General features: G+C 52.7%; 1 protein-coding gene across 1 annotated transcript in view; it reads right to left on the reverse strand.

Annotated features, from left to right (window-relative positions):
• Nucleotides 1-25,584, reverse strand: part of Ryr1 (ryanodine receptor 1) — a 106,412-nt gene that overhangs the window by 64,227 nt on the left and 16,601 nt on the right. The window contains exons 23-46 of the mRNA XM_027941225.3: nucleotides 25,017-25,324; nucleotides 24,000-24,202; nucleotides 22,634-22,808; nucleotides 22,233-22,441; nucleotides 17,808-18,202; nucleotides 16,826-16,958; nucleotides 16,016-16,176; nucleotides 15,509-15,674; nucleotides 13,423-13,509; nucleotides 13,066-13,292; nucleotides 10,976-11,588; nucleotides 9,155-9,424; nucleotides 8,664-8,864; nucleotides 8,206-8,317; nucleotides 6,474-6,620; nucleotides 5,023-5,296; nucleotides 4,071-4,185; nucleotides 3,855-3,987; nucleotides 3,408-3,502; nucleotides 1,610-1,745; nucleotides 1,164-1,350; nucleotides 952-1,060; nucleotides 510-630; nucleotides 244-413 (exon numbers count right to left, since the gene is read on the reverse strand). Coding sequence (XP_027797026.2) covers nucleotides 244-413; nucleotides 510-630; nucleotides 952-1,060; nucleotides 1,164-1,350; nucleotides 1,610-1,745; nucleotides 3,408-3,502; nucleotides 3,855-3,987; nucleotides 4,071-4,185; nucleotides 5,023-5,296; nucleotides 6,474-6,620; nucleotides 8,206-8,317; nucleotides 8,664-8,864; nucleotides 9,155-9,424; nucleotides 10,976-11,588; nucleotides 13,066-13,292; nucleotides 13,423-13,509; nucleotides 15,509-15,674; nucleotides 16,016-16,176; nucleotides 16,826-16,958; nucleotides 17,808-18,202; nucleotides 22,233-22,441; nucleotides 22,634-22,808; nucleotides 24,000-24,202; nucleotides 25,017-25,324 — 4,747 coding nt within the window. The remainder of the gene's footprint in view (nucleotides 1-243; nucleotides 414-509; nucleotides 631-951; nucleotides 1,061-1,163; nucleotides 1,351-1,609; nucleotides 1,746-3,407; nucleotides 3,503-3,854; nucleotides 3,988-4,070; nucleotides 4,186-5,022; nucleotides 5,297-6,473; nucleotides 6,621-8,205; nucleotides 8,318-8,663; nucleotides 8,865-9,154; nucleotides 9,425-10,975; nucleotides 11,589-13,065; nucleotides 13,293-13,422; nucleotides 13,510-15,508; nucleotides 15,675-16,015; nucleotides 16,177-16,825; nucleotides 16,959-17,807; nucleotides 18,203-22,232; nucleotides 22,442-22,633; nucleotides 22,809-23,999; nucleotides 24,203-25,016; nucleotides 25,325-25,584) is intronic.

The raw sequence follows: 25,584 nt of genomic DNA on the forward strand, positions 1-25,584 counted from the left end.
TCAGTGGTCACCTTCCTTGGCCAGTCACCTTCTGTTAGGATCATACGCTGTGGGTGCCCACAGTGCTGAACGGAGAACGATCATTTTCATACCTGGAGGATTCCTACCCACACTCCATCGGAATTCTGCCTTTCCTGGCTTTGCTCTCTAATACGAAAGTGCTGCTGTCGCTCTCCCATGACCCATCTCATGTCCTCCACGGGGCGGGGCGGGGAGAGTGCCAGGGTGGGCGGGGCTGCTCACCGTGTCCAGCGAGGCAGCAGCCCGCATGTCAGGAAGGAACCCCACATCGAGCACATGCAGCAGGAAGTCCTGGTTCTCGATGCCGTACACGCGGTCCAGGAAGAGCACCATGGACGCCTTGTGGTCCGGCACAAAGGACGCTGACATCTTTGGCTGTACCAGTGCCCCATCTACCGGAAAGGGGGGTGGGGGGTGTCAGGATGCCCGCGGGACCCACTGGCCCCCTCCGTAGCATCTTGCCCTGGCCAGGCCCTGGCCCCTCCTACCTTTGCCCAGGGTGGGGATCTGCAGGGGGAGGCTGATGATGCCCACGAGGTCGTCCAAAGGCACGAGGGAACGTAGGATGGCGCGGATCCTCAGGGCCTCGCCCTTGCCGGCTTGGATTAGCTGGGGGGAGGGGCGGGGAGGATGGGCATGTTACCCAGCACCTGTTCTCCTTTCCACCCCTTCCTGGCACACCCATGGGTACCGCAGGCCTCCCTCCCAAGGGACTAACTCAGTTCCCTACCCTCCGCCTGTGCTTCCCCATCCCTTCCCTGTCCACTCCATGAGATCGGGGCCTGGGACAGTGCAGGTCACTGTTCTGTCCATGACCACCCACATGATGAGAGTTCAATCAAGATCGCCAACATCTGAATGCAGAAGTTCAGGGAGGCCATGCATGCCCGTCCCCTCCCATCTGTCCCACCCCAGCCTTCCGGGTCTCACATGCATCTCTGGTGCACAGCGTCCCAGCAGGTCAATCAGGGCGGCATAGAAGGACATAATGGCATGTCCCAGGTGCACGCGGTTTTCTTCAGGAGGCTCCTCCCCAAAGCTGTTGCAGGGGGTGGGTGTGAGGCAGGGGGTGGGTGTGAGGGAGGTGGCAGGGGCACCGGGAGGGTGGGCTGTCCCGCTGGAGAGGGGAGCAGGACACTCACTGCTCACGGCGACGGTCCCTGCGGACACCTGGCCCATCCCGTGCAGGATCCTCGGAGATGCGGATGGCCTCTTCGATGGCGGCCAGCAGCCCTGAGCCACCCTCACCCCGCAGGGCGGGCCCAAAGCACTCGGGCTTGCGGATGAGAAGGCGCACCACCACGTTGGCATTCTCCTCCACGCTCTCGCCTGGCACGCGGCAGGGTCAGGAGGACCCGTGAGCCGTTGCCCAGGGACCCCACGCAGCCCCAGGACCCCACGCAGCCCCAGGACCCCACGCGGCCCCAGGACCTGACACCCCCAGGGGTGATGCCAGGTCGGCCCAGAACCTCTTGGAAGAATCCCTGCCCAGGCCAGGCCCAAGGCGCAGGGTGGGGCTGTCACCCTGAGGGAGGCTTTGGTCAGAGGCCCCATGACTCCCACCTGCCACCGCCATCCCCTGCCTCACCATTGACGAAGACGGCGAAGCGCAGGAAGTCCAGGTAGCGCTCACCGCCGCAGGGGTTCCAGCCGATGTCCGGGTACCCTTTGGCCAAAAGCATGGGACAGCTTTGGAGGCCACAGCCTGCCAGGTAGGACACGACCTGGGGGGCAGGAAGGGGATTCAGCCAGAGCCACCCCCTCTTCCCTAGGGCTCAGTGTGCCAGCCCTGAGCTCCCCAGCCCTGTTCATCTCTGGATCCCTGAGCAGACTAAGCCTGGTCCCACCCACCTTCGTCTCTACCTAGGCCACTGCAGCAGCCTGTCCTCCCCCTTCCTCTCCTCTCAGTTTGTTCCTCACACACACCTATGCACACCTGAGTCAGGTCATGTCCCTCCTCTGCTCAGATTCTTGACTTCATCTCATTTAGGATAAAAACCAGAGTCCTTGATCCCATACAACTTCCTACTACTCGTCCCTCACTGCCTCTGTGCCAAAGGCACTGGTCTCTCTGCTATTCCATAAATTCACGAGGCTCATTCCTGCCTCAGGGCCTTTGCACTAACTGTTCCCTTTGCCTGGAAAGCTCTTCCCCCTGATATCCATCTGACCCCTCACCTCCTGAGCTTTACTCAAATGTCATTTTCTCAATGGGGCATTCTCTGACTACTCTAACCTAAACTCAGACAAACATGTGACCCATGATATTTCTCTCCTTTGCTTGCTTTCTTTCCCTTCTTAACATCTGTCCCTAGCTAACACACTAGATGTTATTCCTATAGCATTCATATTATCCTTCCTCCCAAATAGAATGTTGGCTACTCCGGAGCAGGAACCAATCTACCTACCTACCTACCTACCTACCTTCCTTTCTCTCTCTCTCTCTCTCTCTCTCTCTCTCTCTCTCTCTGCGTATCAAGAATTGAACCCAGAGATGCTTAACCACTAAACCACACCCCAGCCATTTACTTACTTATTTATTTATATGCCAGGGACTGAACCCAGGGTTGCTTAATCACTGAGCCACATCCCCAGCCCTTTTTCAATGTTTTATTTTGAGACAGGATCTCAGGAAGTCCTTAGGGCCTTGCTAAGGCATGCTTCAAACTTGCAATCCTCCTGCCTCAGCCTCCTGAGTTCCTGAGAGTATAAGTATGCACCACCATGCCCAGCCCCTTTTTGTTTATTTTGAGACAGGATCTTGCTCTGTTGCCTGGGTCCTTGCTAAATTGCCAGGGCTGGGAGACAGATTTTTGTACTATCACTGCTCTGCCTTGGACAGGTCCTGACATACAATGGTGCACAAGAAATGCTAACTGGATAAACAGCAGCTAACCATTATTGGTCATGGTGTTTTGTTTGTTTTGAGAAAGGGGGTCTCTCAGCCACCATGCCTGCTTGAGTGCTGTTTTATAAATGCTTTTATAGATCATCTCATTTAACCCTCAAAACAACTCTATGCGTTCGTTTCTACCACTGTGTGCACTGTGGAGATGAGGTGGCAGAGGGCCGAAGGAGCTGTCACTTGTCCAAGGCCTCTCAGCAAGGGAACTAGGAAGCTGAACCCAACATAATGTGCTCCAGAGCAAATGTTCACCCCTCTGCACATAGAAGCGGAGGCACAGAGGGCTCGACACTCAGAGGCCACCAGCCAGGCAGCATAGAGCATGGATGTGCTGCAGCCCCGCAGCCCCCAGGAGTGACCATGGGTGCTGTTCTCTCCCTGGAAGTTATTCCCGTCTGATTCAGCCGTGGACATCTAGAATGTTCCCCGTGGGGGCCCATGACCAGCAGCTGTCCCACACTGCCTGGCCGCCCCTCTGCACCTTTTCCAGGTCCTGCTCCTGCAACGCCAAGGCCAGTTCATTGTTGTCAATGACGGAGGCGGCGGCCACGTCGAGGGGCGTGGAGCCCTGCATGCCTGAGGAGCGAGAAGTGGTGAGAACACTCTCAGAGGTACGCGGCCACCTGTCTCACTCCTGAGTGTGTCACTCCTCCTTTCCCCAGCAGGACCAGAGGCCTTGTCTCATCTGTGGTTCCCCATCCCAGCCCTGGCCACTCCGGCTGTTGCTGTCTAAGCTGGGACCGTCTTCCTTGATGCACGTGAGCCCAGGGAAGGCCATGCAGGGCTGCCTGGGTCACTATGTGTCCCTGCCCTACTCATCACAGGGAGGGTTGAGAGTGTGTTTGTTGAATGACTGAGTGAGTGAGCTGGCAGAGAGGGGCAGCCTGGAAGGGCTCTGGGGGCGGGTCCTTGGCTCAGGGTCTCTCACCCAGGCCAATGCCGCTGTTCTCCAGCAGGTAGCTCAGGTGGTCAAACATGGAGCGCTGGTTCTGCCGGCTGATGCGGCAGAAGTAGCAGAGGAAGCGGCAGCAGCTTGTCACCATCTTGGGGAAGCGGATCTCCTGGGGCAGGCAGGTGGGCTATGGTCAGTGCCTGCCTTCTGCGGCCCCCTCCCCTCTGCTTTCCAGCCCAGCCAGGCCCTTACCTTGGACTCACCACCCCCAAGGACATTCACCATGACCTCCATCACCGTCTCGTGCATGCCCAGGGCCCTCATCAGGTTCGGGTGTTGGTAGAAGACTTTGTTGTTCATGATGTTCCTGTGGACGGATCAGAGTGCGTGGAGTCACCAAGGGCTGAGTCACCGAGTCCAGGCAGAGCCACTGCCACCAACATGGTATCAGTCAGCACCTACTGGCCTCTGCCCCCTCCAAATCTGCTCCTGTTCATTCTTACATCCTCTTTAGGAGGCAGGAACTGTGTCCCTATTTCACATGTGAGGAAACTGAGGCACGTGTCCAGGGTGGGCTCTCCCAGAGTGGAGTTTTTTTTTGTTTTAACCAAGGATTGAACCCAGGGGTGCTTAACCACTGAACCACATCCCCAGCCCTTTTTTAATATTTTATTTTGAGACAAGGTCTTGCTGAATTGCTTAGGGACTTGCTGAGGCTGGATTTGAACTTTCGATCCTCCTGCCTCAGCACGAAGGGATCACAAGCCTGAGCCACCACACGGGACTTCAGAGAGCAGACCTCTGTCACGTTGCCCACTGTGTTCCTAATGCCTGGAAAGGGCCCAGACATGGTGAGTGCTAGATAAGCCTTTCTGAGTGAAGGAATGAGACTCTTCGACACTCAGTGCTCAATACCACGCCACGAACTGCAGCAGCTGCACGAGCCCCCGAAGCCACACCACCACTCAAGGGGGTAGGTGTGGCCCTTCCCTATGTTACAGATGAGGAAACCGAAGCTCAAGTTGGCAGACCTTGGGCCCAGAGTCACGTGGTGGGGGGGCTGTTCCCCGGGGTGGGTGGACAGGCCGGACGCTGAGGGAAGGCGACCTCGCTGTACCTACAGACTCTCCCAGGGGGCCCGGCTGGAGAAGGAGGCTCCCCCACCTCCAGGGAAAGGTGCCCAGCACGGACGGGCGTGCCTCACCCAATGCTCTGGATCATGAGGTTCTCCTCCTGGGGGCCCATCTGCACGATGAGCAGCGAGCGGATCTGGCCGAGGCACTCCAGCAGGCTCATGGTGTCCTCCACGGAGGACGGCGAGATGGTGTAGGCCCGGGGCAGGGCCCGCAGCAGCTCGCCCAGCCCGTCGTACTGCCGGTGCAGGAGGCTGAACATGGCCCGGACCAGCTCGGGGCTCTGCACAAAGTCCTCCTGGGCCCAGCGCACCACCATGTGGGACACCAGCTCTTGCAGGGACCCTGGGAAGTGGAGGCAAGCACCCGAACGCTGTACCGGGGCCTAGGGCCAGGACGGGCAGGAGAGGCCCCTCTTCCCAGAGGCTTCTCCGTTGCTAACAGTCCCCTTCTTCCACCTGCCAGGAGCATGTCACCAATGTCACCACGTCCTGGCACTGAAGCGAGGTGTCTATTCAGGACCTGTGACGTGTGGTCCCACTTCCTTCCCCCAGCCCTATCTGATCTGGCCCTGTGACTTCCCTGCCCTCGGCGCTCACCACGGGCCCTGGTTCCCTCTGCTCCAGCCACACCGGCCTCTAAATGCACCAGGCACACCCCTGCCCCAGAGCCTTGGCACTGGCCGTTCCCTCTGTGCCAGTCATCCTTCCTCAGGTCCTCCCGTGCCCTGCTCCCTCACATGGACCCCTCCATCTTCAGCCTCTCCTGCCTCTCAGATTGATTATGTTCTTAGTCTTGATGACCACCGAACACTGATACATCCCTATCCATCTCTGTTATAATACTCTAAACCCCCTGGGGACAGGGACTCTGACTTCCTCCCCACTGGCCCAGACCTGCTGACGGTGCCTGGCCCAGAGCTGATCCAAAAGAGTTTCTTAAATGTCATAGGATAACGTGTGGTGACACACGCCTATAATCCCAGCGGCTTCGGAGGCTGAGACAGGAGGATCATGAGTTCAAAGCCAGCCTCAGCAACAGTGAGGTGCTAAACAACTCAGTGAGACCCTATCCCTAAATATAAAATGCAAAATAGGGCTGGGGGTGTGCTCATTAGATGTGGCTGATCCAAAGCTCGCATAATGGCGCCTTGGTCCAACATGTATCGTAACAGCTTTTCTGATTCCCTCAGCAGGGAAATCATCTCACCACAAGAGGAAGGAAAATCAAAAGCCACAGGAACACAGAAGCCTAGTGGTGCAGGAGTGGCCACCATCCCAAGGCTGGCGCAGCCCTCTGCTCTGGCCGGTTGTCCCTCTATCCCTCGCACTGGGCAACACCCAGGGGCAGGGGGCAGCCCCCACAGCCAGCCACAGCTCCAGCTGACAGCTGCTCCCACCCAGCCCTTCCTGTCTTGCTCCTGCCCATCCTGACCTCCTGCATCCCCCTGTGCCCTGCGAGGAGACAGGATCCCACGCACAGGGCTGCCGCCACTCCCACCCCGTCCGTCCCTCATCCTCACGAGGTTTATGCTCCTCCGCCGGTGGCTCCTCCTCGGATTTTTCTTCCTTCTTCTTCACCAGCCGCACCTTCTCCAACAGGCTCATGAGGCGGCTGCCCAGGGTGGTCTCTTCCTCTGGTTCCTCCTCCTCCCCTCCTAGCTGAATTCCTGAACGTGGACAACGGGGGAGGGAATGTCCCTCAGCGGTTTGCTTGGGCACTTGGTCATTAATCCACCCACTGGGCCACTCATCTCTTCCTCTGCAGCACTCGGGAGTTTCCCATTTACTTCTTAATATATTCATTTATTGACTCTATGAAGCATTTGCCATCTAAATTGGCTGTGGCAAATATGTTCAAAGAACTAAAAATGTCTGAAGAACTAAAGGGATACGCGATGACAGTAACCCACCCAGCAGGGTACTAACCAAGAGCTAAATAACATTTAAAAAGAAACATGAAGAAATTTAGGAGCTGAAAACTACACTAACTTCACAATATGCTTCAATTAAAGCGTTTTAATTTAAAAAAGAAAAATGGAAAGTGCAATAACTAAAATTTTAAAAATCACTAGAGAGGCTGCTGGTGGTGGTGGTGGTGCACACCCAAAATCCCAGTGGCTTGCGAAGGCTGAGGCAGGAGGATGGAGAGTTCAAAGGCAGCCTCAGCAACTCAGCAAGCCCCTAGCAACTCAGCGAGACCCTGTCTCTAAATAAAATATTAGAAAGGGCTGGGGATGTGGTTCAGTGGTAAAGTGCCCCTGGGTTCAATCCTCAGTAGCAAAAAAGAAAAAAAAAATCACTAGAGAGGTTCAACAGCTTATTTGAACTGGTAGGAGAAAGAAGCTGTGGAGTTGAAGGTAGGACACAGAGATTCTCCAGTCTAAAGAACAGAAAAATCAAAAAACCTCAGAGACCTGTGGGCCATCCTCAAGCATGCCAGTATACTCATGGTGAGAGTTCCAGAAGGAGAGGAGAGAAAGGGCAAAAAAATATTTGAGGGCTGGGGTTGTGGCTCAGCGGTAGAGCGCTCGCCTAGCACGTGCGAGGCCCTGGGTTCCATCCTTAGCACCATATAAAATTAAATAAATAAAATAAAGATATTGTATCCAACTGCAACTAAAAAATAAATATTTTTTTAAAAATATTTGATATTTGAAGAAATAATTGCATAAAACTTTCCCATTGTGATGAAATATATTGGTCTCCACATCCAAGAAACTCAACAAACTCCAAATGAGATAAACTCAGAATGACACATCACACCTAGACATGTCATAAGCAAACTGTTGAAAGGCAAAGACAAAGAGAAAATCTTAACTATCAGCCAGAGAAAAATGACTCATCATGTTCAAGAGAATCTCAATAAGATAATGTGCTACTTTATCATCAGAATAACAGAGGTTGTCCATCTGTCCCTCCAGCCAGCTCTCCCTCCACTCTCAATCAGCCCTCCATCTATTTTGCTAGCCAGCCGGCCATCTCTTCACCCGTTTATTCATCCCTCCATCCCTCTATCCACCAGTTCACACTCCCGTCTACTCACCACCTATTCATACTCATCCCGGTTCACCCAGATACTCACGTCAGCACACCCTCCACGCATGGCCTGTCTGCTCCCCGGTACATTCATGCATTCATGCAACCCATAGTTATCTAACACCAACTCATCTGAGGTCAAGAAATCTTAGAGAAACTTCAGGAGAAGTCTCATGAGAAAGCCTGGGGAAAGGGCTCCCTGTCCCCTCTCCTCACCGCAGTGCGCCAGCAGGTCTTGGTGAAAGTCAAGCAGATCCTGTCGGATCTCTTCAGGGAGGGGGCAATCTTCCTCATCTGCACCATCTTTGAACTGCAATAGCATGTTGATCTAGGGGAAGGTCAAAGGTCAGAAGGAGAGGTCAGAGACCACAGAGGAAGAACTCTGAGGTCAAGGATCAAAGATTCAATTCTAAGTCCCTGTCCAAGATAATGAGCCAAAGCGTGAGTTGGTGAAGAACAGCTGGGAGACTAGGGCCAGGGGTCTGGAAGGGGTCAGGGTCAGTCAGGTGACTCCCAGGTCAGGTTGGTTCACAGAGGGATAAAGAGAGAAAAACAGCAATAGGTTCAGAGGTCAAGCACCAGGTTTGAGATTGAGGAACATCCGTGGTCCGTGAGGGGAGAGGTCAGGGTTGGGGGTTAGACGGTAAGACAGAGGACGTCAGGGGGCAGAGGACCTGCTCCTGGGGTGGGGAGCGGAACTCGCGGGTACGCCTTGCAGTCTCGGCGGCAGTCATGGTGAAGGCCTTCATGAGGTGGCCATAGCGGTCCCGCTGGTTGGCCTGGAGCTTGTCCACGTAGCGCTCTGCAAAGGCGGCCAGGGACTCCACGCGGTGCTGCAGCTCTTGGTCACAGAAATACTCCAGGAGGTGGCACATCTGGGGGAGGACAGTCATGAGACCATCGGGACTTCCTGAAACTTTTGTTGCTTCTTCCCCGTTCCCTGACCCTGCCACGGTCCAGCCACCACCATCTCCTGCTTGGATCTGAAGCCAGCCTCCTCCGTGGTCTCCTCTCACGTGGCACCAGAGACCAGCACCCCCCCCACACCGCTTTCTGCAGGTGCAAAGTCCCCCAGTGCCTCAGGACACAGTGCAGACACGTGCTCCTCCAGAGCCTGGATCTTCCATCCAGGCAGATGGAGGCGGGAGACGGGCGAGCAGCCCACCTGTAACTTCACGGATTCCGGCAGCTTCATCTGCAGCAGGCCCTCCTCCAGGTCTTCCTCCTTCTCCCCCTCTGCTGCCTCCTCTTCCTCTTTTTCCTCATCTTCCTTCTCCTGTGCCTCTTCCTCCTCATCCTCCTCCTTCTCCTCCTCATCCTCTTCTTCCTCCTCCTCTTCCTCCTCCTCCTCTTCCTCTTCCTCCTCAGTGAACACTTCAGGCTCAATCATCTTCAAGATCTGCTTCACATCCTCATCGCTGAAGACTCCCATCACCTGCAGGACAAATTCTGAGTTCTTCACTATGGCCTGAAAGGTCTCCATGACCAGTCCCCAGCCTCGCTCCCCAGCCTCGCTCCTCCTGCCATATGCCAGGTTCTTTCCCACATGGGCTGATGTGATTCATCCCATAGAAGGAAATGGCCTCCCTCCTTGCCATTGACCTCATTGAAATTGCTCCAGTTCACACCTGTGCCTCACCCACATGGCCCAGACCACATCAGCAAACGTGAGCACCCCTCCCTTCACAGTTCAGTGTCCTTTTTCCCAAGCTTGAACATATGTGGCTCTGGGGCACCCTACACCTGACACAGGCCCACACAGCTCCCAGGACATGCCACATCACTCTCAGTCAACTTCATAAAGATGTTTCTAGACTGAAGTATGGAAGGAAAGATAGAAGGTAGATTAAAGGGAAGAAGAATGGGGAGAGAGAAAGGCGGAGAGAGGGAGGACGGGGTGGCTGGTGGATGAATGGACAGCTTGAATAGCAGAGGTCTGGAGGGGAGATGAGGGAGTGGATCGTGACGGAGAGATGAAGGGGATGGTGTAGGCAGAGAGGGTGGGTGACAGTGAAAATGATGCACAGGTGAGCAGGTAGGTGGACGGGATGGTAGATGCAGGAGCAAGTCAACCAGGGCACGGGGAAACAGTGCAAATCGCTGTGGGAGTGGGCGGGCTAGATGGGTGGCCTTATGTGTGGATGGAGGAGGCTTGCGCACGAAAAGTTGGATGGATGGCTTCTTGGATGAACAGTTCTATGAGTTTAGGAGTAAAGGAGTACATGAAATAAAACCTGAATAGAGGGATGGAGAATGGTGGAGGGACAGGTAGGTGAATTGGTGTAGATGGCTGGATGTATTTAGGAGTACATGGATGGGTGGGTTTACATACATATGGATGAACAGGTGCAGAGATGAATGGAAAGGCAGATGGAAGGTGGAGGATGGATGGACCTGTGAGTGGGCATATAGCTGGATACACAGGTGAAGGGAAGCTGATGTTGGATATATGAAAGGAGACATATATTAATAATAAATGGGCAGATAAGTGGACAGTGAAGGGACTGATGTGTGAATGAAGGGAAGGAAGGATGAGCGAACACTGAAAGCTGGAGAGGTGGATACGTGGATGGACCGACGGATGGATGGATGGATGGATGGATGGATGGATGGATGGATATACGGTGGAGAAGAAAAGGAAAGAGACAGATGGACTTTGTGTGGGAAGATGAGGGCATATGAATGAATGGATGGATGAGAGGATAGAAAGGTGAGCAGAGGGTGGATGGATTGATGGATGGATAAATGACAGTTGGGTGGAGGAATGGGAAGAAGAAAGGTGAATAAACAGACGAACAGAAGACAGATGAGTGGATGGGAGGCAAAGTGCGTGGCGGATGGGTAGGTGACGGCAGGCTAAGCTGAAAGGTGGGTGGAGTTACAGATGGAGAGACCTAAGGGTGGCTGGATGCATACATGGGAGGGAACTGATTATCGGATGGACGGGTTATCTTCAAAGTGAAGAATGGGGGAAGGAAGCCATTACCAGCAGAGTGGACACGAGCTTGAGCACGGGCACGAACTGGAACTCCACCGAGCCCCCCACGGGGTCGCGCGCGTGCTGCCCTCCATCGCGCACAGCCTCCCCCAGCATTCTCAGCGCCTTGTCCCGCAGGGCCTCCAGGGGGATGGCGGGGCTGAGGCGGGCCGGGGCTTCCGTGACCCCAGCAGCTGGTAGGGCCACCACAAAACAAGGCGGGGAGAAATGGTGCGGGGGCCTTAGGGAGGTCGTGACTCCAACCCCAGGCAGTCCATGGCGCCGGGGACCATCTTCTGCGCTCCTCCCAGGTGGGAAGAGCGTGATGGCGCGGGTCTCAGGCGTGAGGGGCACGATGTATTCAGAAAGCATGGAGCGCCGGCTGCGGCAGGCACTTTCCAAGTGGATGCTGATGAGGAGGTCATAGTAGCCCGCACGCAGAGGACCAGGTAGGTGAGCATCCTCCAGCGCGTGCAGCAGCTGCGCCTGGTCCACGTGGCTGCACAGAGCATGCGCCACGCGGTTGTTGCCCAGGGCGCACACGGCGCGGTACAGGGAGAGGGTGTGCGAGTGGAAGCGCTGCAGGTCCAGGCGCTCGGACAGCTCCAGGATGTCCATGCACCTGCGGGAGAGGGAGGGCCACGGACAGGGACAGAACCACACAGGAGGTGGCAGACAGACACAGACCAGAGAGAGGCAGAGATGCTTTAGCAGTAAATCCCCGTGTCCTGCAGGTCAGGGCTCCATAGGGGCTTTGGAGCAAAGTCTAGGAGTTTTCCAATGGTCTTGGGAGTTCCTAAGGGTCTGGGACACCCTGGGAGGTCTAAGACTTTAAGTTTTCTGAGAATCCAGAGAGGTTCTGGTGACCCTCAAATGTATCTGGGATCCCTAGATTGGCAAGGTCAAGGCCCCTGGTTATGTTTAAGTGCCACTAGAATGTTAACTTCAACACAGCTGGACATCTGTGGTACACAGGAAGTGCTCAATAAATATTTGGTAAATGAATTAATGGGAGGGGGGCCTGGGGATGGAACTGAATCCCTCTGGGCAAGTCTGGGCACATTGAGATATATATGAGCATTACTAGAATGTCACTGGGTATGAGACTCTTGGTGTCATCAGCCTAGAATGCTGCCGATCCACATGCCAGAGATATTTATCAAATGATGAATTAAGGAAGGAATGAATCATGTCAGAAGCCTCCTGGGGTGAGGCTGGGATCCCTGGCTATGCTCAGAGTCCTTAAGAATATTTATAGCCAGGAGCAGCGGTGCAGGTCTGTAATCCCAGTGATTCAGGAGGCTAAGGCAGGAGGATTGCAAGTCTGAGGCTAGTCTGGGCAACTTAGTGAAACCCTATCTCAAAATAAAAATAAAAAGAACTGAGGATGAGGCTGGGGTTGTGGTTCAGTGGCAGAGCACTTGCCTAGCACATGTGAGGCACTGGGTTCAATTCTCTGCACCACATATAAATAAATAAAAAATAAATAAAGGTCCATTGACAACTAAGAAAATATTTTAAAAAATAACTGAGGATGTAGCTCAGGTGAAGCACCTCCTGGGTTCAATCAATCCCTAGCATCTCTCTCTCTCTCTCTCTCTCTCACACACACACACACACACACACACACACACACACAGAGCCACACAGCATTCCTGGTATTTGTGTGAACACTTCTGTAGTCCTGGGTGTGTCTGGGTCCCTAGAATGGTTTTAGATCTCTGTGGGACGGGTCTAAAGTCTCCCTGGGTGTGGCCAGAGGCCGTGGGGTACATCGGGCCTCTCTGAGTAATGTCCAGTTCTTCTGGGTTGGTCTGGGCTTCCTGAGATAGCTTTGGGGCCCTGTAGTATGGGTCTAGATTCCCTGGGTGGGAGGTGGTCCCCCGAGGTGAGTCTGTGGCTCACAGAATGGGTCCAGGGCTCATAAGGCAGGTCTGGAGCCTCCCGGAGTGTTATCGGGAAGACTGAGCTGAGTCCAGATCCCCCTGCGTGGATGGTCTGGAGCCCCAGAGAAGTGGTAGGAGGAGGCACTGAGCTGGGTCCAGACCCCAGAGGGCTGGCAGCACCTGCCCTGCCTGTGCCACCAGCCAGGCCCTGACCTGTTCTCCTCAGGGATGTGGAGAGCCATCATGGTCAGCGGCTCCTGGCACTGCACAGCCCAGCCGAGCCGCTCCCCGGCGCGCCGCATCTCCACCTGCAGGAAGTGGTTGGGCATGCGGCTCCAGGAGACGGGCATGAGCATCTGCACCTCCAGCCGCGGCGGGCACTGGGGGGCTGGATTCTTGCGCTCACTCAGGAACATGGCGGCTGACAGTGGCATGATGTTCTGGGGGTACAGAGGCATGCCTGGGTCAGGGTTCCCAGCCCTCCCCAACCCTCCACCCTACCTCCAGGTGTCCTCCCCACACATCCCGCCTCAGCCTGCCCCACGAGTGCCCCCACTTCTGCACTGTCACCTTCTGTTTTCCCAGCTCGAACTGGACCACATTCTGATGGGTGGGCAGGACAAAGACAGCAGGAAACAGCTTCGTGTTGGGCTCCACCTGGCAGGGGAGCAGAGGACAAGGTGAGGGACAGGGATGGGTTGGCCATGTGGATTCTGGACCTCAAATGCTGGGGCCAAGACTGCACAGCCACGCGTGGACATCTGGAGGCTCCCCGGTGGCTCTGAGGTCACCCCTGGGACACACCAGCCAGGCCAGCCTCTTCCAGCTCCCCGGGGCCACCTGTCATCTGCATCTTGGTCCACATCACGCCCCTCCAGGAATGCCTTCCCAGTTTCTCTCTGAGTTTTTCTCCCGAAAAACCCCACCCCCATCCCCAAACAATACCATCTGTGGAGCAGCCTTGCCAAAGCCAAACCTGGATCTAACTGCACCTCTAGACCCAACCCCCTGTTTACAGGAAATACAGGGAACAGGGGAGAATGTTCTAATGAAACCACAGGGACTGGGTCAATGTGCCCCGATGTTAACGTGCACGGGAAACTCCTGGGCTCTCCATGAAATGCAGATTCTGATTTAGCATGTCTGGGGAGGGGCCTGAGAGTCTGCATATCCAACAAGCTCCCAGTGAGGCTGGTCCTGCCTTCCAGGGACCACACTGGGGGAAGCACAAACAGCCTGATTCCTTCAACCATGCACTTCAAAGGGGGAGCAGGTGTGGAAGAGGAAATCGATGTACAAAAAGAAACCTACGGGACTTGGCAACCAATTAAAATACATTGGGCTCGGGCTGTAGCTCAGAGGTAGAGCACTTTCCTGGCATGTGTGAGGCACTGGGTTCGATCCTCAGCACCGCATAAAAATAAATAAATAAAGGTATTGTGTCCATCTACAACTAAAAAACATTTAAAAATATATGATCTTAGCTGAGCATGGTGGCGCACGCCTGTAATCCCAGTGGCTCGGGAGGCTGAGGCAGGAGGATAGCGAGTTCAAAGCCAGCCCTAGCCATGGCGAGATGCTAAGCAACTCAGTGAGACCCTGACTCTAAATAAAATATGAAATAGGGCTGGGGATGTGGCTCAGTGGTTGAGTGCCCCTGAGTTCAATCCCTGGCACCAAATTAAAAAATATATATGTATATATGTGTGTGTGTGTGTGTATATATATATATATATATATTATATATATATATATATATATATATATATATATATATATATATATATATATATAATCTTAGATTCAAGTTCAAACAAAGAAGTGGCAAAAAAAAAAAAGACATTTTTGAGGTAACCAGAGAAATTTGAACATGGACTGGACATTTGATGGCGGTTAGAAACTCCTGGTTTGGGGTTTGGGGGTGATAGTGGTATTGTGGTTATGCATTTTAAAAATAATCCTTATCTTTTAAAGATACGTGCTTAAAAGAGATGAAACTACGTGATGTCTGCAGTTTCCCTCAGAATCCTCCTGTGGGTGTGGAGGAAGTAGGCGTAAAGATGAAGCGAGATTGGCCGTGAGGGGGTGTGAGCTGAGCTGTGTGACAGGGACCTGGCGGTTCGCTGTGCTGTTCCATTTTTGTATATTTCTGAAATTCTCCATTTAACATAAAGTTTTACAAAGCCCGCCTTAGCTGAATTAATGATAGATAGGCGGATAAGTATGTGGTCAAGGCAGTGCAGTAAACATTTATGATCATTTCTGCTGGTGGCTCTGTGGACAGTTCCTGCAGTCCCTTCAGGGTTTCTGTGGGCTTAGAGTAAGTGCATACTTTTTTGCATAATAAAATATTAAAAAGGAAAAGTCCACATTAGGATTCTGGCCCTTCCTATGGTCCTCCCTGATGGGTGAAAAGGTGGTGACTGGTGTCACCCATGAGGGAATATGGTCCTCTCTCCAAGGAAAAGGTTGTACTCTGTCTCCTCCATTCGGGGCCTTGGTTCAATTAGGTGTTCTCTCGGGGCCTCCTGAGGACAGACTAGGAGCTGGTTTTGTCCTGTCTCTGTGGGGTCTGGCCTCAGGGACACACTGAAGGGTGGTCCTGGGATGCTGGAATGGGAGGGACTATGGCCAAGTTGCTGAGGGTTGGACTCACCTGGAAGAAGGTGTTGCTTTCTTTGCCATTGGCTGTGAAGGTCATTAAGCCAGTGGCCAAGTCCACCAGGCAGCCAATGACCAGGTCTGTATGGCTGATCCGGCCCTGCTGCCCAGGGCTCACAAAGTCCCCGCCCCACACCATGTAGCAGTTGCTGCACTTGAGGCTGGAGGAGACAGGAGCGGTCACTGCAGGTGTCCTCAGCCCAGGAACTCCCCAAATGCCATAACCTACAGCCCCGACCCCAATGCCCATCCCCTGCAGACAGGCCTTGGGCCTCTCAGAGCTAGAATTCTTAGGGCTGTTGGGGCTTCCTGGAAGGAGGAGAAAGAGAAGGGAGGCTTCTGAGCTGGGTGCCCAGACTCCACAGCTTCCTCTTGCTAGGGGAGGCCCTCAGGTCCCACAGCCAGGCAGCCCCAGAGCTGGCCACAAGAGCTCTGGCTCCCCCCGCCTGTTCCCACTCCCACACGACCTCCCACACCCATGGTACCCCCGCCATGCTGGCACCTGCTGTGCACGTTGCCTTGTTCATCCCCCATCGTCACCGTCACGGCCCGGACCTTGCTGAGGTCGAAGTTCATGTCGTGCTGATGGTAGTCAGGGGTGACCCAGCCCACCCATACGCAGCTGGGCTCCTGACCAGCGAAGACTCTCACAGAGTAGTAGTACTGGGGACACAAAGAGGGGACCAGAGATCAGGCAGGGTGACAGCATTCCCTGAGCTCTGCTTTGGTCTCCTTGGATTCTCAGGGGCCTCTGGGAGTTTAAGAAGTTGCCAGATTCCAGACCCCCTTCATCTGTGTCTCTCTGTTTCTGTGGCTACTGATTTGGAAATCCCTTGGGAATATTTTGTGATATCCCCACATTCGGGTCTTTCCCTGGTTATAGCAAAGGAATACATGGCCCCGGCATAACAGATTCCATATTGGAGGACCCCCAAACTATATTGACATGAATTGCATATTTTTATACTCAGGAATATTTTAGGGTGGTTATCAAATATGGCTATTGTGTTTATGTGGGCAATTCCAAATGTTGGGGTCCACAGTCATATTGGTTTACCCTCTGGATTTTGGGGTGCTGGGAGTTAGAGCATTGTGTCTGATAACTTCACTCTGCTCCCTGCAATTTTCAGGCCACAAGGTGTGTGGATAGAGGGGTTTGAAGGATTCAATCATGTGTACTGTATTTTGTGGGTGTCTAGTACATACTGGAGTATCCCTAGATATGAGAATTGCAGCACTAAGTTTGGAAACTGGGAGTTTCTATGCTATGCTGTGGAGGGGGCCCCCAAAGTAGAGGGTTCCTGGTTCTCACCGTAGTGGTATTGAGGATGATCTCAGGGTCATCGCGGTCATCAGCAGGCACCACGTCTCGTGGGAGTCGGGGCAGAGGGGGCGTGGCCGGTGGTTGGGTCATCATGGCGGCCTTCTTGGCCTTGAATAAGAACCTATTGGTGGGAGGAGAGGAGGCCATGAGAACCAGCTCTCAAGTCCAGCCCCCACCTTCCCACCACAAAAATCCTTCCCCCCACATCCATCTTAACCACATGCTCCTGGGATTTCCAAAGCCTCACCTCTAGAGGGCTGGATGCCCCACTACTCTACATTCTGGAGGTGCTGCCCACTGCTTATGGTGTCCTGTTACCTACATTTCTGGGAGCATGAAGGTCCCCTTTGGGACGTACAATGGTCCCCTCAATTAACATTTCTCATTTGTGTTTGGCATAGGAGTGGCACTGTCTTATATGTTGCAAGGCATGAGGAACCCCTGGGGCCCCAGCAGCAGCACCCCCAAACTGTGATAACCAACAATGCTCTGTCATTTCCCAACACCCCCCGAGGGTCAGAACTACCTCCCATTGAAAACCGCTGCCTCACAGGAGAAATGAAGGTTTCCTTTCAACTCAATATTTTCTGAGGGTCTCCCTGGAAGTTAGTGTTTTGGGGGTTGGTGTCCACTGAGAGTGTAGTACCCTCTGGAGCAGTGGAAACTCTCCCAAGACCCTGGATTCCTCAGTGTTCATGGCTAAGGAAGCCCCTTGGGTGAAGCACTTTGGGGCCCACTTTGGGGCTTGGGGAGAGGAGAAGTCTGCACACCATGCTGTAGGGCTCCTCGATTTCACATTCTCAGGGAGATTAGAGCATCCCTGGGAAATCATGGGGACCCAGAATGTGTTAGGATCCCTCAGTGTTCTGACGGCACTTGGCATACAAGGGGCCACTCTGGAAAAACTGGGGTTCTCAAGTTGGGAATCCCGAGAGGAACCCTAAGCCCACCCTGCCCGCCCTCCACTCACCCTCTCTTCTTGTTCTTCTCTGTGGTAGCGTCTTTCTCATTCTCTGCCCTGGCGGGCTGGGCCTCTCCCCCAGGCTGGGAGGTGCCCCCAGGGGTCCCCTCCTTGGTACTTCCTTCCTTGCCCCCTTCAGCCTCCCCCCAGCGACCAGCTGAGCGGCGCAGGTTTTCGTAGTCAGGGTCAGGTTCCGCTGCCCGGGCCTCGTCCTCCGCAGGGGGCTGCAGACCAGGGGGTGCCAAGGGGGTGGCCCCTGCCGTGCAGCGGAAGTGCTGGTAGAACTGAACGGGAAGGCTCAGCCGCAGGAAGAGCATCTCCACCAGACTGTTCTGGGAGCCCCAGGTGCGGTGGGTCAGGCGCAGGCAGGGAGGTGTATCCACAGTGCCGTCCATGCGGGCCACCTGGGGGGGGGGGGCAGCAAGCACTGAGACAGGCCACTTATCCTATACCTGTGACCTGCAGAGCCACAGTTAGGTCTTAGAGGCCTTGTGTAAGAATTATCTAAAGACACCCCTCCTCTGGGCTGATGAAGCTCAATGAAGGGCACAAAACTTGCCCTTGGGTTGCTTTCAACCAATCCTCTGTCACCTTTGCTGGGTACCTTGAATAGTGGCAGCCCAGTCATACCCTGGAGTCACTTGGGAGAACCTTCAAAACCAACTTACACACAGGACTCACTCTAGACCAAGTGGTCCATCCATCTATTCATCCCAGAAATATTTACTGAGCATTACTGTGTGCCAGGCCTGTTCTAGGTGCAAGGAATATATTAGCACATAGAATAAAACTCTGCCTCCTGGGCTCTTGGGAGAGCGCTGGGAAAGAACAACTCGAAAAGGTCAGAATTTTGTAAAGAGTCCTCAGGTAAATTTTCGTTTATTTTGGTAACACTCAGAACAATGTGTGTATATTAAGTGTGTGGTATGAGTTCTCAAGCTGTCAACACATCTGTGTGCCTAATGCCAGGACAGGAAAACAGAACATGACCAAAGTCCCCAGGAGTCCCTCAGGAGCCTCTTGGAGTCACTACCCTCTTAAAGATAGTAAGGGGTTCTGATGAGGCAAATGTGCCTAACCAAGGAGCAGGAGCCCACAGAGGGACAGAGGCCTGTCCTACTTGGTCAAGCTAAACTCACAGAGGTTTTCCAGAGACTCCATAAACCACAGAGGCAGAGTGGACCTCCTCACAACCAGCTGCAGACTTAGACCTCTGTGTTCCTTGGCAGCCAGTGAACTGACCCCAGAACTGTGCCTACAAGATTCCCTGTTCTGGGCTGGGCTGTGGCTCAGTGGGAGAGCACTTGCCTAACACAGGTGAGACCTGGGTTCCATCCTTGTACCACATAAAAATAAATAGAGTAAAGGTCCATTGACAACTAAAAAATATTTTTAAAACATAGATTCCCTGTTCCCAGATTCTGCAGGGTTTCTTTCCACCCCTCTCTTTCCTCTCTCTCTCCCTTCTCTCTTAGAAATCCTGATTTTGCTTTTGTCCCGTGACAAGAAATGCTCTCCTGTGATTTGTGTGCAAGGAAATTAACAATGCCCCCAAGTTATTCTTTCACAGTCAACGATTCTCCATTCATATCACGGATTAGTTTTGCCTGTTCTGGAACTTTCTATGAATGGAAGCCCACAGCATGTGCTCCTTGTGCCTGGGTGCTTTCATTCAGCACTGAGTCTGCATCTTCCACGTGGTTGTGGGCATATCAGCCCATTCCTTCTCCCTACTGCGTGGCCTTCGGCTCCCTGGTGGCCCTCACCATCTGGCATCAGCGAGGACTAGGAGGTCCCCGTCGCTCCACCTTCCTGTCCCACCTCAGCCATCTCTGGGGCCTTCAGCCTCCACACTTGCCTCCTATAATCCTCTGCCAGCAGGGGTCTTTCCAAAGCTCCACTCTCAACTGGACATCCCCTACTAAAAACCCTTCTACTTTTTTTTAAAATACTTTTTTAGTTGTAGATGATGGACACAGTATCTTTATTTATTTATTTGTATGTGGTGCTGAGGATTGAACCCAGGGCCTCCCACTCGGGAGGCAGGCACTCTACCACTGAGCCCCAGCCCCAGCCCCAAACCCTTCCACTTGTGCATAGTTTTTAAATATCCCCCTCCACAAATTGCTTATTAATTACAAAGAGGAAAAATAGTAACTTTACAGAAGAGAAGCCTGGCTGACTCCACCTCCCTCAAATACTCAAGTTAACAATCGGCACAGTTGTCCCTTGAAATCCACAGAGGATTGATCCCAGGGCCTCTGGCACACACCAAGACCCACTGATGCTCCAGTTCTGTTGTATTGAGTGGCATAGTATTTGCAGATCCCCTGTGAGTGCCCTCCTAAATGCTTTAAATCATCTCTACACTCCTTATAATACCTCATAAAATATCAATGCTATGTATATTAGCTGTTACACTGAATTGTTCAAGGAATAGTAACCAAAAAAATCTCTGCATGAGTTCAGTACAAATGCAATTTTTTTTCAAATATTTTTGAGCTGCAGCTCATTGAATCTGTGGCTGCAGAACCGCAGATACAGAGGGAGGGCTGACCGTAAGAGACACAGCAACACGCTGTCACGCACCAAGCGCAACACAAGCTCACTTCTGTGATATTCCTGCCAAATATGCCTTGTAGGCATCTAATCGTGAAAAATCACCTGACATACACAAATTAAGGGATATTCTACAAAACAATTAGCCTGTAGTCCTCAAAAATGTCAATGCCATGAAAGACAAAGAAAGACTTGGAAACTTTCTACATGGAGATCAAAGAGATAAAAACCGCATACAACATGTAATCCAGGAGTGGATCCTACACCAGATAAAAATAAGGGATATTAGGGCTGGGGATGTGGCTCAAGAGCTCGCCTGGCATGCGTGTGGCCGGGGTTCGAGCCTTAGCACCACATACAAACAAAGATGTTGTGTCTGCCGAAAACTAAAAAATAAATATTAAAAAAAATTCTCTCTCTCTCAAAAAAATAAGGGATATTATTGACACAATTTGACAATAATTGGCAAAATTTGTGGGTTAGAGAATCATATTATTAGTGCTTCATTTCCTGATTTTCGTAACTACTGCAATTGACAGAACACACCCTTGTTCTGAAGAAATGTACACTGAAGTTTTCATATTTTTTTTTTCTTGGTTTGGTTTGGTTTTGGCACCAGAGATTGAAGCCAGGGGCGCTTAACCACGGAGCCACAAGCCTAGCTTTTTTTATTTTTTACTTTGTGAAAAGGTCTCAGTGAGTTGCTTAGGGCCTCTCTAAGTTGCTGAGGCTGGCTTTGAATTCGAGATCCTCCTGCCTCAGCCTCCTGAGCCACTGGGATTATGGGCACCTACCATCACTCCCAGATTCCACACTGAAGTATTCTGGGGTAACGAGGCACAATATCTCCAACTTACTCTCAAATTATTTAGGAAAAAAAGAAAGAAGCTGGACCTGGTGGCACCTGCCTTGTAATTCCAGCGACTCAGGAGACTAAGGTAGGAGGATCACAAATTCAAAGCCTGCCTCAGCAATGTGGGGAGACCCTGCCTCAAAATTTTAAAAGGCTAGGAAGGCTTAGTGGTGAAGCACTCAGAAAGAGACTGTCCCATGCCCAAGGTCACACAGAATGCAAAAGGCCAACTCCATGTCTGTCTGATTCTAAAGTGCCAGCTGAAGCTCAGCCCCCCAGAGGTCAAGTTCTGTGCAGGCTGGCTGTGAAAAGGACAACCAATCGCTTTGGTCGTTGTGGGGTGTTTACAGTCAGAGTCTAAACTTGAGTTTAACCTTAGGGAAAAAAAGACACTGCAGTCTGAAAATTGAGTTGCTTGGATTAATGAAAAGTAATTAAAAATAAAATAAACTAAAAAAAATAAAAAATAAATCCCAACACACTGATTACAATTAATAAGGAGGGTACCAAGATGACGCCAAGACACTCAGAGATTTATATTTCTTTTTTTTCTTCAGTACTAGGGATGAACCCATGTCTTTGTGCATGCTAGGCAAAGCTCTGTCACTGAGCCACATCCCCAGCCCTTTTTATTTTATTTTGTGACAGGATCTTGCTAAGTTACCCAAGCTGGCTTTGAACTTGTGGTTCTCTTACCTCTGCCTCCCAAGTAGATGGAATTACAAGCATGCTCCACCATGCCTGGCTGGGTTTATATTTCTTTAAACCTTGCTCTAGGATCAAATAGTATAAGGACTAGAAATTTCCATCGGGGTCACATGATCGAGCTTCTCTTTTCTCCCTTCTCCCATTTTACAGGTAAGGCCCCTGGGGCCAAAGTTATACCCTAAAAGGCAACCTGGGGAGCCCAATATCCTGACCCCCCCCCAGATGGCTTGTGTGCTAACGTAGAAGGAGAAACTCGGGAAAGAAAGTTGTGAGAACAAGGTTTGGAGACAAACCAGAAGGTCTATTGAGCTCACCTCATAGTGGGGGTGTTCAAGGGGCACAGGTTCAAACTGAGGAAGGCTTTTGCTGAACCAGGTGGTGACTGGGCGCTGCATGTTGATGGCAAATGGCTCAAAGCCTTCCTGGAGGCCACAGATGGCAAAGAATCGCAGGGAGCTCACATCCTGGCCCAGGTTTAGGTGACCCACCTGGCCAGGCCCCAAGCTGCAGACCGGGAGGAAGCCTGGGGGAAGGAAAAGAATTCCAGCAACTCAGGAGGCTTAGGTAGGAGAATCAGGGGTGAGCAGTGGGCAAGGCGGGGCGGTCACGGGGGAGGGGGGTACTATAAAAGGGATAAGAGAACCAGAGACCGAAGGTTCACGGGGAGGTTCAGGTGAGATGGAGGAAAAGCAGGCAGGCAGGTGAAGGGTCTCACCTTCCCCAATCTCAATCTCCCGGAAGGCTGTCTCGGAGCCAGAGTCCGACATGAGGACCTTGCCATTGAGGGTAAAGATGATGGTGTTCTCCGTGAGGTCAATCATGCAGCCAACAACATCGCCTGACTGCCAGGGATGCCCAAACGGCTCACTGCCCAAGTGCCAGCGCTGGCCCTGTGAGGAGCACAGAGAAGACACGGTGCTAAGACACAGGGAAATGGAGGGAGGGGGAACAGGGAGAGGGTGACACGCACAACACGTCAGGAAGGGGAAGGAGAGGCGCCGGTGCCCCCATCATCCCGACATTTGCATCCATGGTCCTTGGAATTGCCTTCCTCACTAATCTGTGTCTCGTCCCTTACACCTGGGTCTTGCTGTTTCCATGGCTAGGGTGATGGGGACCACCAAAGTGGTCGTGAGGTGTTGGGAGCAGCAACAAGTAAAGAAAGGAGAAATGAAGCCATCAGGGTCCTCCATACAGACCCATGTACGCCCACATAAGTCCCCAGAAGAGATGGGTGAAGAATGATGAATGGGTGTATGGCAGATGGAAGTATGGATAGAAAGGTAAGGATCCAGGGGCTGGGGATGTGGCTCAAATGGTAGCGCACTTGCCTGGCATGCGCCGGGCACTGGGTTCGATCCTCAGCACCACATAAAAATAAAATAAAGATGTTGTGTCCACCGAAAACTAAAATAAATAAATAAATATTAAAAAAAAGAAAGGTAAGGATCCACATGGCTGATGGAGGGAAGGAAGAAAGTGTAAGTAGAAGTATAGATGGATAGACGATGAATGGATGGTTGGTTGAATGGATGTATGTATGGATGGATGGATAGATGAATGGGTGAATGGGTAGATGGTTGATAAATGGATGGATGGATGGATAGATGGATGTATGGGTTGGTGGGTGGATAGATGGATAGAAGGATAGATGGGTGGGTGGGTGGATGGTTGATTAAATGGATGGTTGGATGGATAGATGGATGGATGGGTTGGTGGGTGGATAGATGGATGGATGGATAGATGGATAGATGGGTGGGTGGGTGGATGGTTGATTAAATGGATGGATGGATGGATGGATGGGTGAATGGGTAGATGGCTGATTAAATGGATGGATGGATGGATAGATGGATGGATGGGTTGGTGGGTGGTTGGATGGATGGATAGATGGATAGATGGGTTGGTGGATGGATAGGGAATGGGGGATGGGTAGATGGATGAGCAGATGGATGGATGGATGAGGAGGATGGAAGACACAGGGATGGACAGACAGAGGGAAGCACAGATAGAGGCAGGGCTAGAGTGTAAGCTGTGGGAGGGACCACAGGGACTGGCAGAGTGGAGCCCAAGGAGGTACCCACGCGGTGCCCATTGAAGACATAGGCCAGATCATCAGCTCCCAACTCTACATCAGGCCGCAGCTCAGGTCTTGCCCAGCCCACTCGCATTTCGCCTGTGGTGACTGCCTCAAACTCGAAGTACCAGCGCCCACTCTGTACCGCATAGGATTTCTCTGCCCGGAAGATGCGCACCCGGTCCCAGCGAGACTGGCTCTCCACCTGACCTACAAATGAGGCCAGGTAAAGTCAGAAAGGCTGGGTAGGAAGTGGAGGTTAGTGGGAGAGACAGAGAAGATGAGGGTGTTGGGAACAGGGAGAAGAGGGACAATTTCCTGGTGTTAGAGGAGAAGTGGAGAACCTCAGGAGTCAGAGGTGGGAAAGATCTATTGAGACAGACCCCCATCTTGTCAGTAGTCAGAGCTCTCAGCGAACAGAGATGCTGACAGAGACACAAAAGGAGAAAGCTGGGTCCAGACCTGGTCAGGGGTTAGGGGTCAAGTGTCAGAATCAAGGGTTGACAGCGGGACTGGGAATCAGTCAGAGTCAGGGTCAGGGGGGCTAGACATTGGGGTTGGGGCCAGGAGTTAAGAAATTGAGGGCCAGGGCCACAGGTCAAGGCTGGGATTGGAAATCAGTGAAAGGTCAGGGGTCATTTAGAAGGAAGGTAAAGACTAAGTCCTTGGCTGTGTGGCTCCACGTGATGGTCATAGTCCAGAGATTAGAGGTTAGGGGTCAAAGGTGAAGGCCAGGAACTGGAGTCAGGGTTGGGTCAGCACTCACTGGTCCAACTTCTCAGTGTTATAGCCAAAGTCCAGGCAGGGATTGGGTCAGATCAAGGTCAGTGGTTAGATCAGGGTCAGGGTTTGGGTCAGAAGTAAGGGTCAAAGTTAAGAGGAAGGGTCAGCGCTCAATGACCTCCTGATCACTCCACTCAGTGTTACAGATACGACTCATTCAAGGGCTGCGTCAGGTCAGAGAGCAGGAGTCGGGGCCAGGGTCAAGGCAGGAGTTAGGGTGGGAGCCAGGGTCAGCACTCACTGGGCTCCTGGTCAGGTGGCTCTATGTTGTAGCCGTAGCCCAGCAGGGTGCGCACTGCCTGGCAGAGGCTGTCGCGGTTGCTGCGCTTGGTGGCCTCGTCCAGCAGGCGGTAGGGCACAAGGCGAGGGTTCCTTCGTGCAGGGATGTCCTGCACGGCGCTATAGCTCCAGCCCTGGGCCACGCGGTCCCGTGCCCACACATTGTGACCATTCTCTGCCAGCCGATCCACGAGGGTCGTCTGTGCGGGTGTCAGCCGCACGTGGCTCAGGTCCAATGGAGCCGGCTTGTACCCATTGCTCATCATGTACCTGTGGGGGTAGCAGGCCACTGGGACGAAGCCCTCCTTCCCCTTTGGGCTCTGTGCTGAGATCCTGACTTCTGACCCTTGGACCAGGACCCCAGGATGCTTAGCCAAGGGCTTTGGAATTTCTGGCCTTCGGTCTCTGCTATCAGGGTTCTAGCACTTTCTAGAATAAGCTTTGAGGTCCCTGACCTCTGACTCTAGGACCCAAAGCAAGGGCTTTGCCAGCACTGATCTCTGACCTCTGTGACCTCTTCATCCTGATTC

This window comes from Marmota flaviventris, chromosome 18 (genome assembly GCF_047511675.1).
Source record: "Marmota flaviventris isolate mMarFla1 chromosome 18, mMarFla1.hap1, whole genome shotgun sequence".
In the NCBI taxonomy this organism is placed as follows: domain Eukaryota; kingdom Metazoa; phylum Chordata; class Mammalia; order Rodentia; family Sciuridae; genus Marmota; species Marmota flaviventris.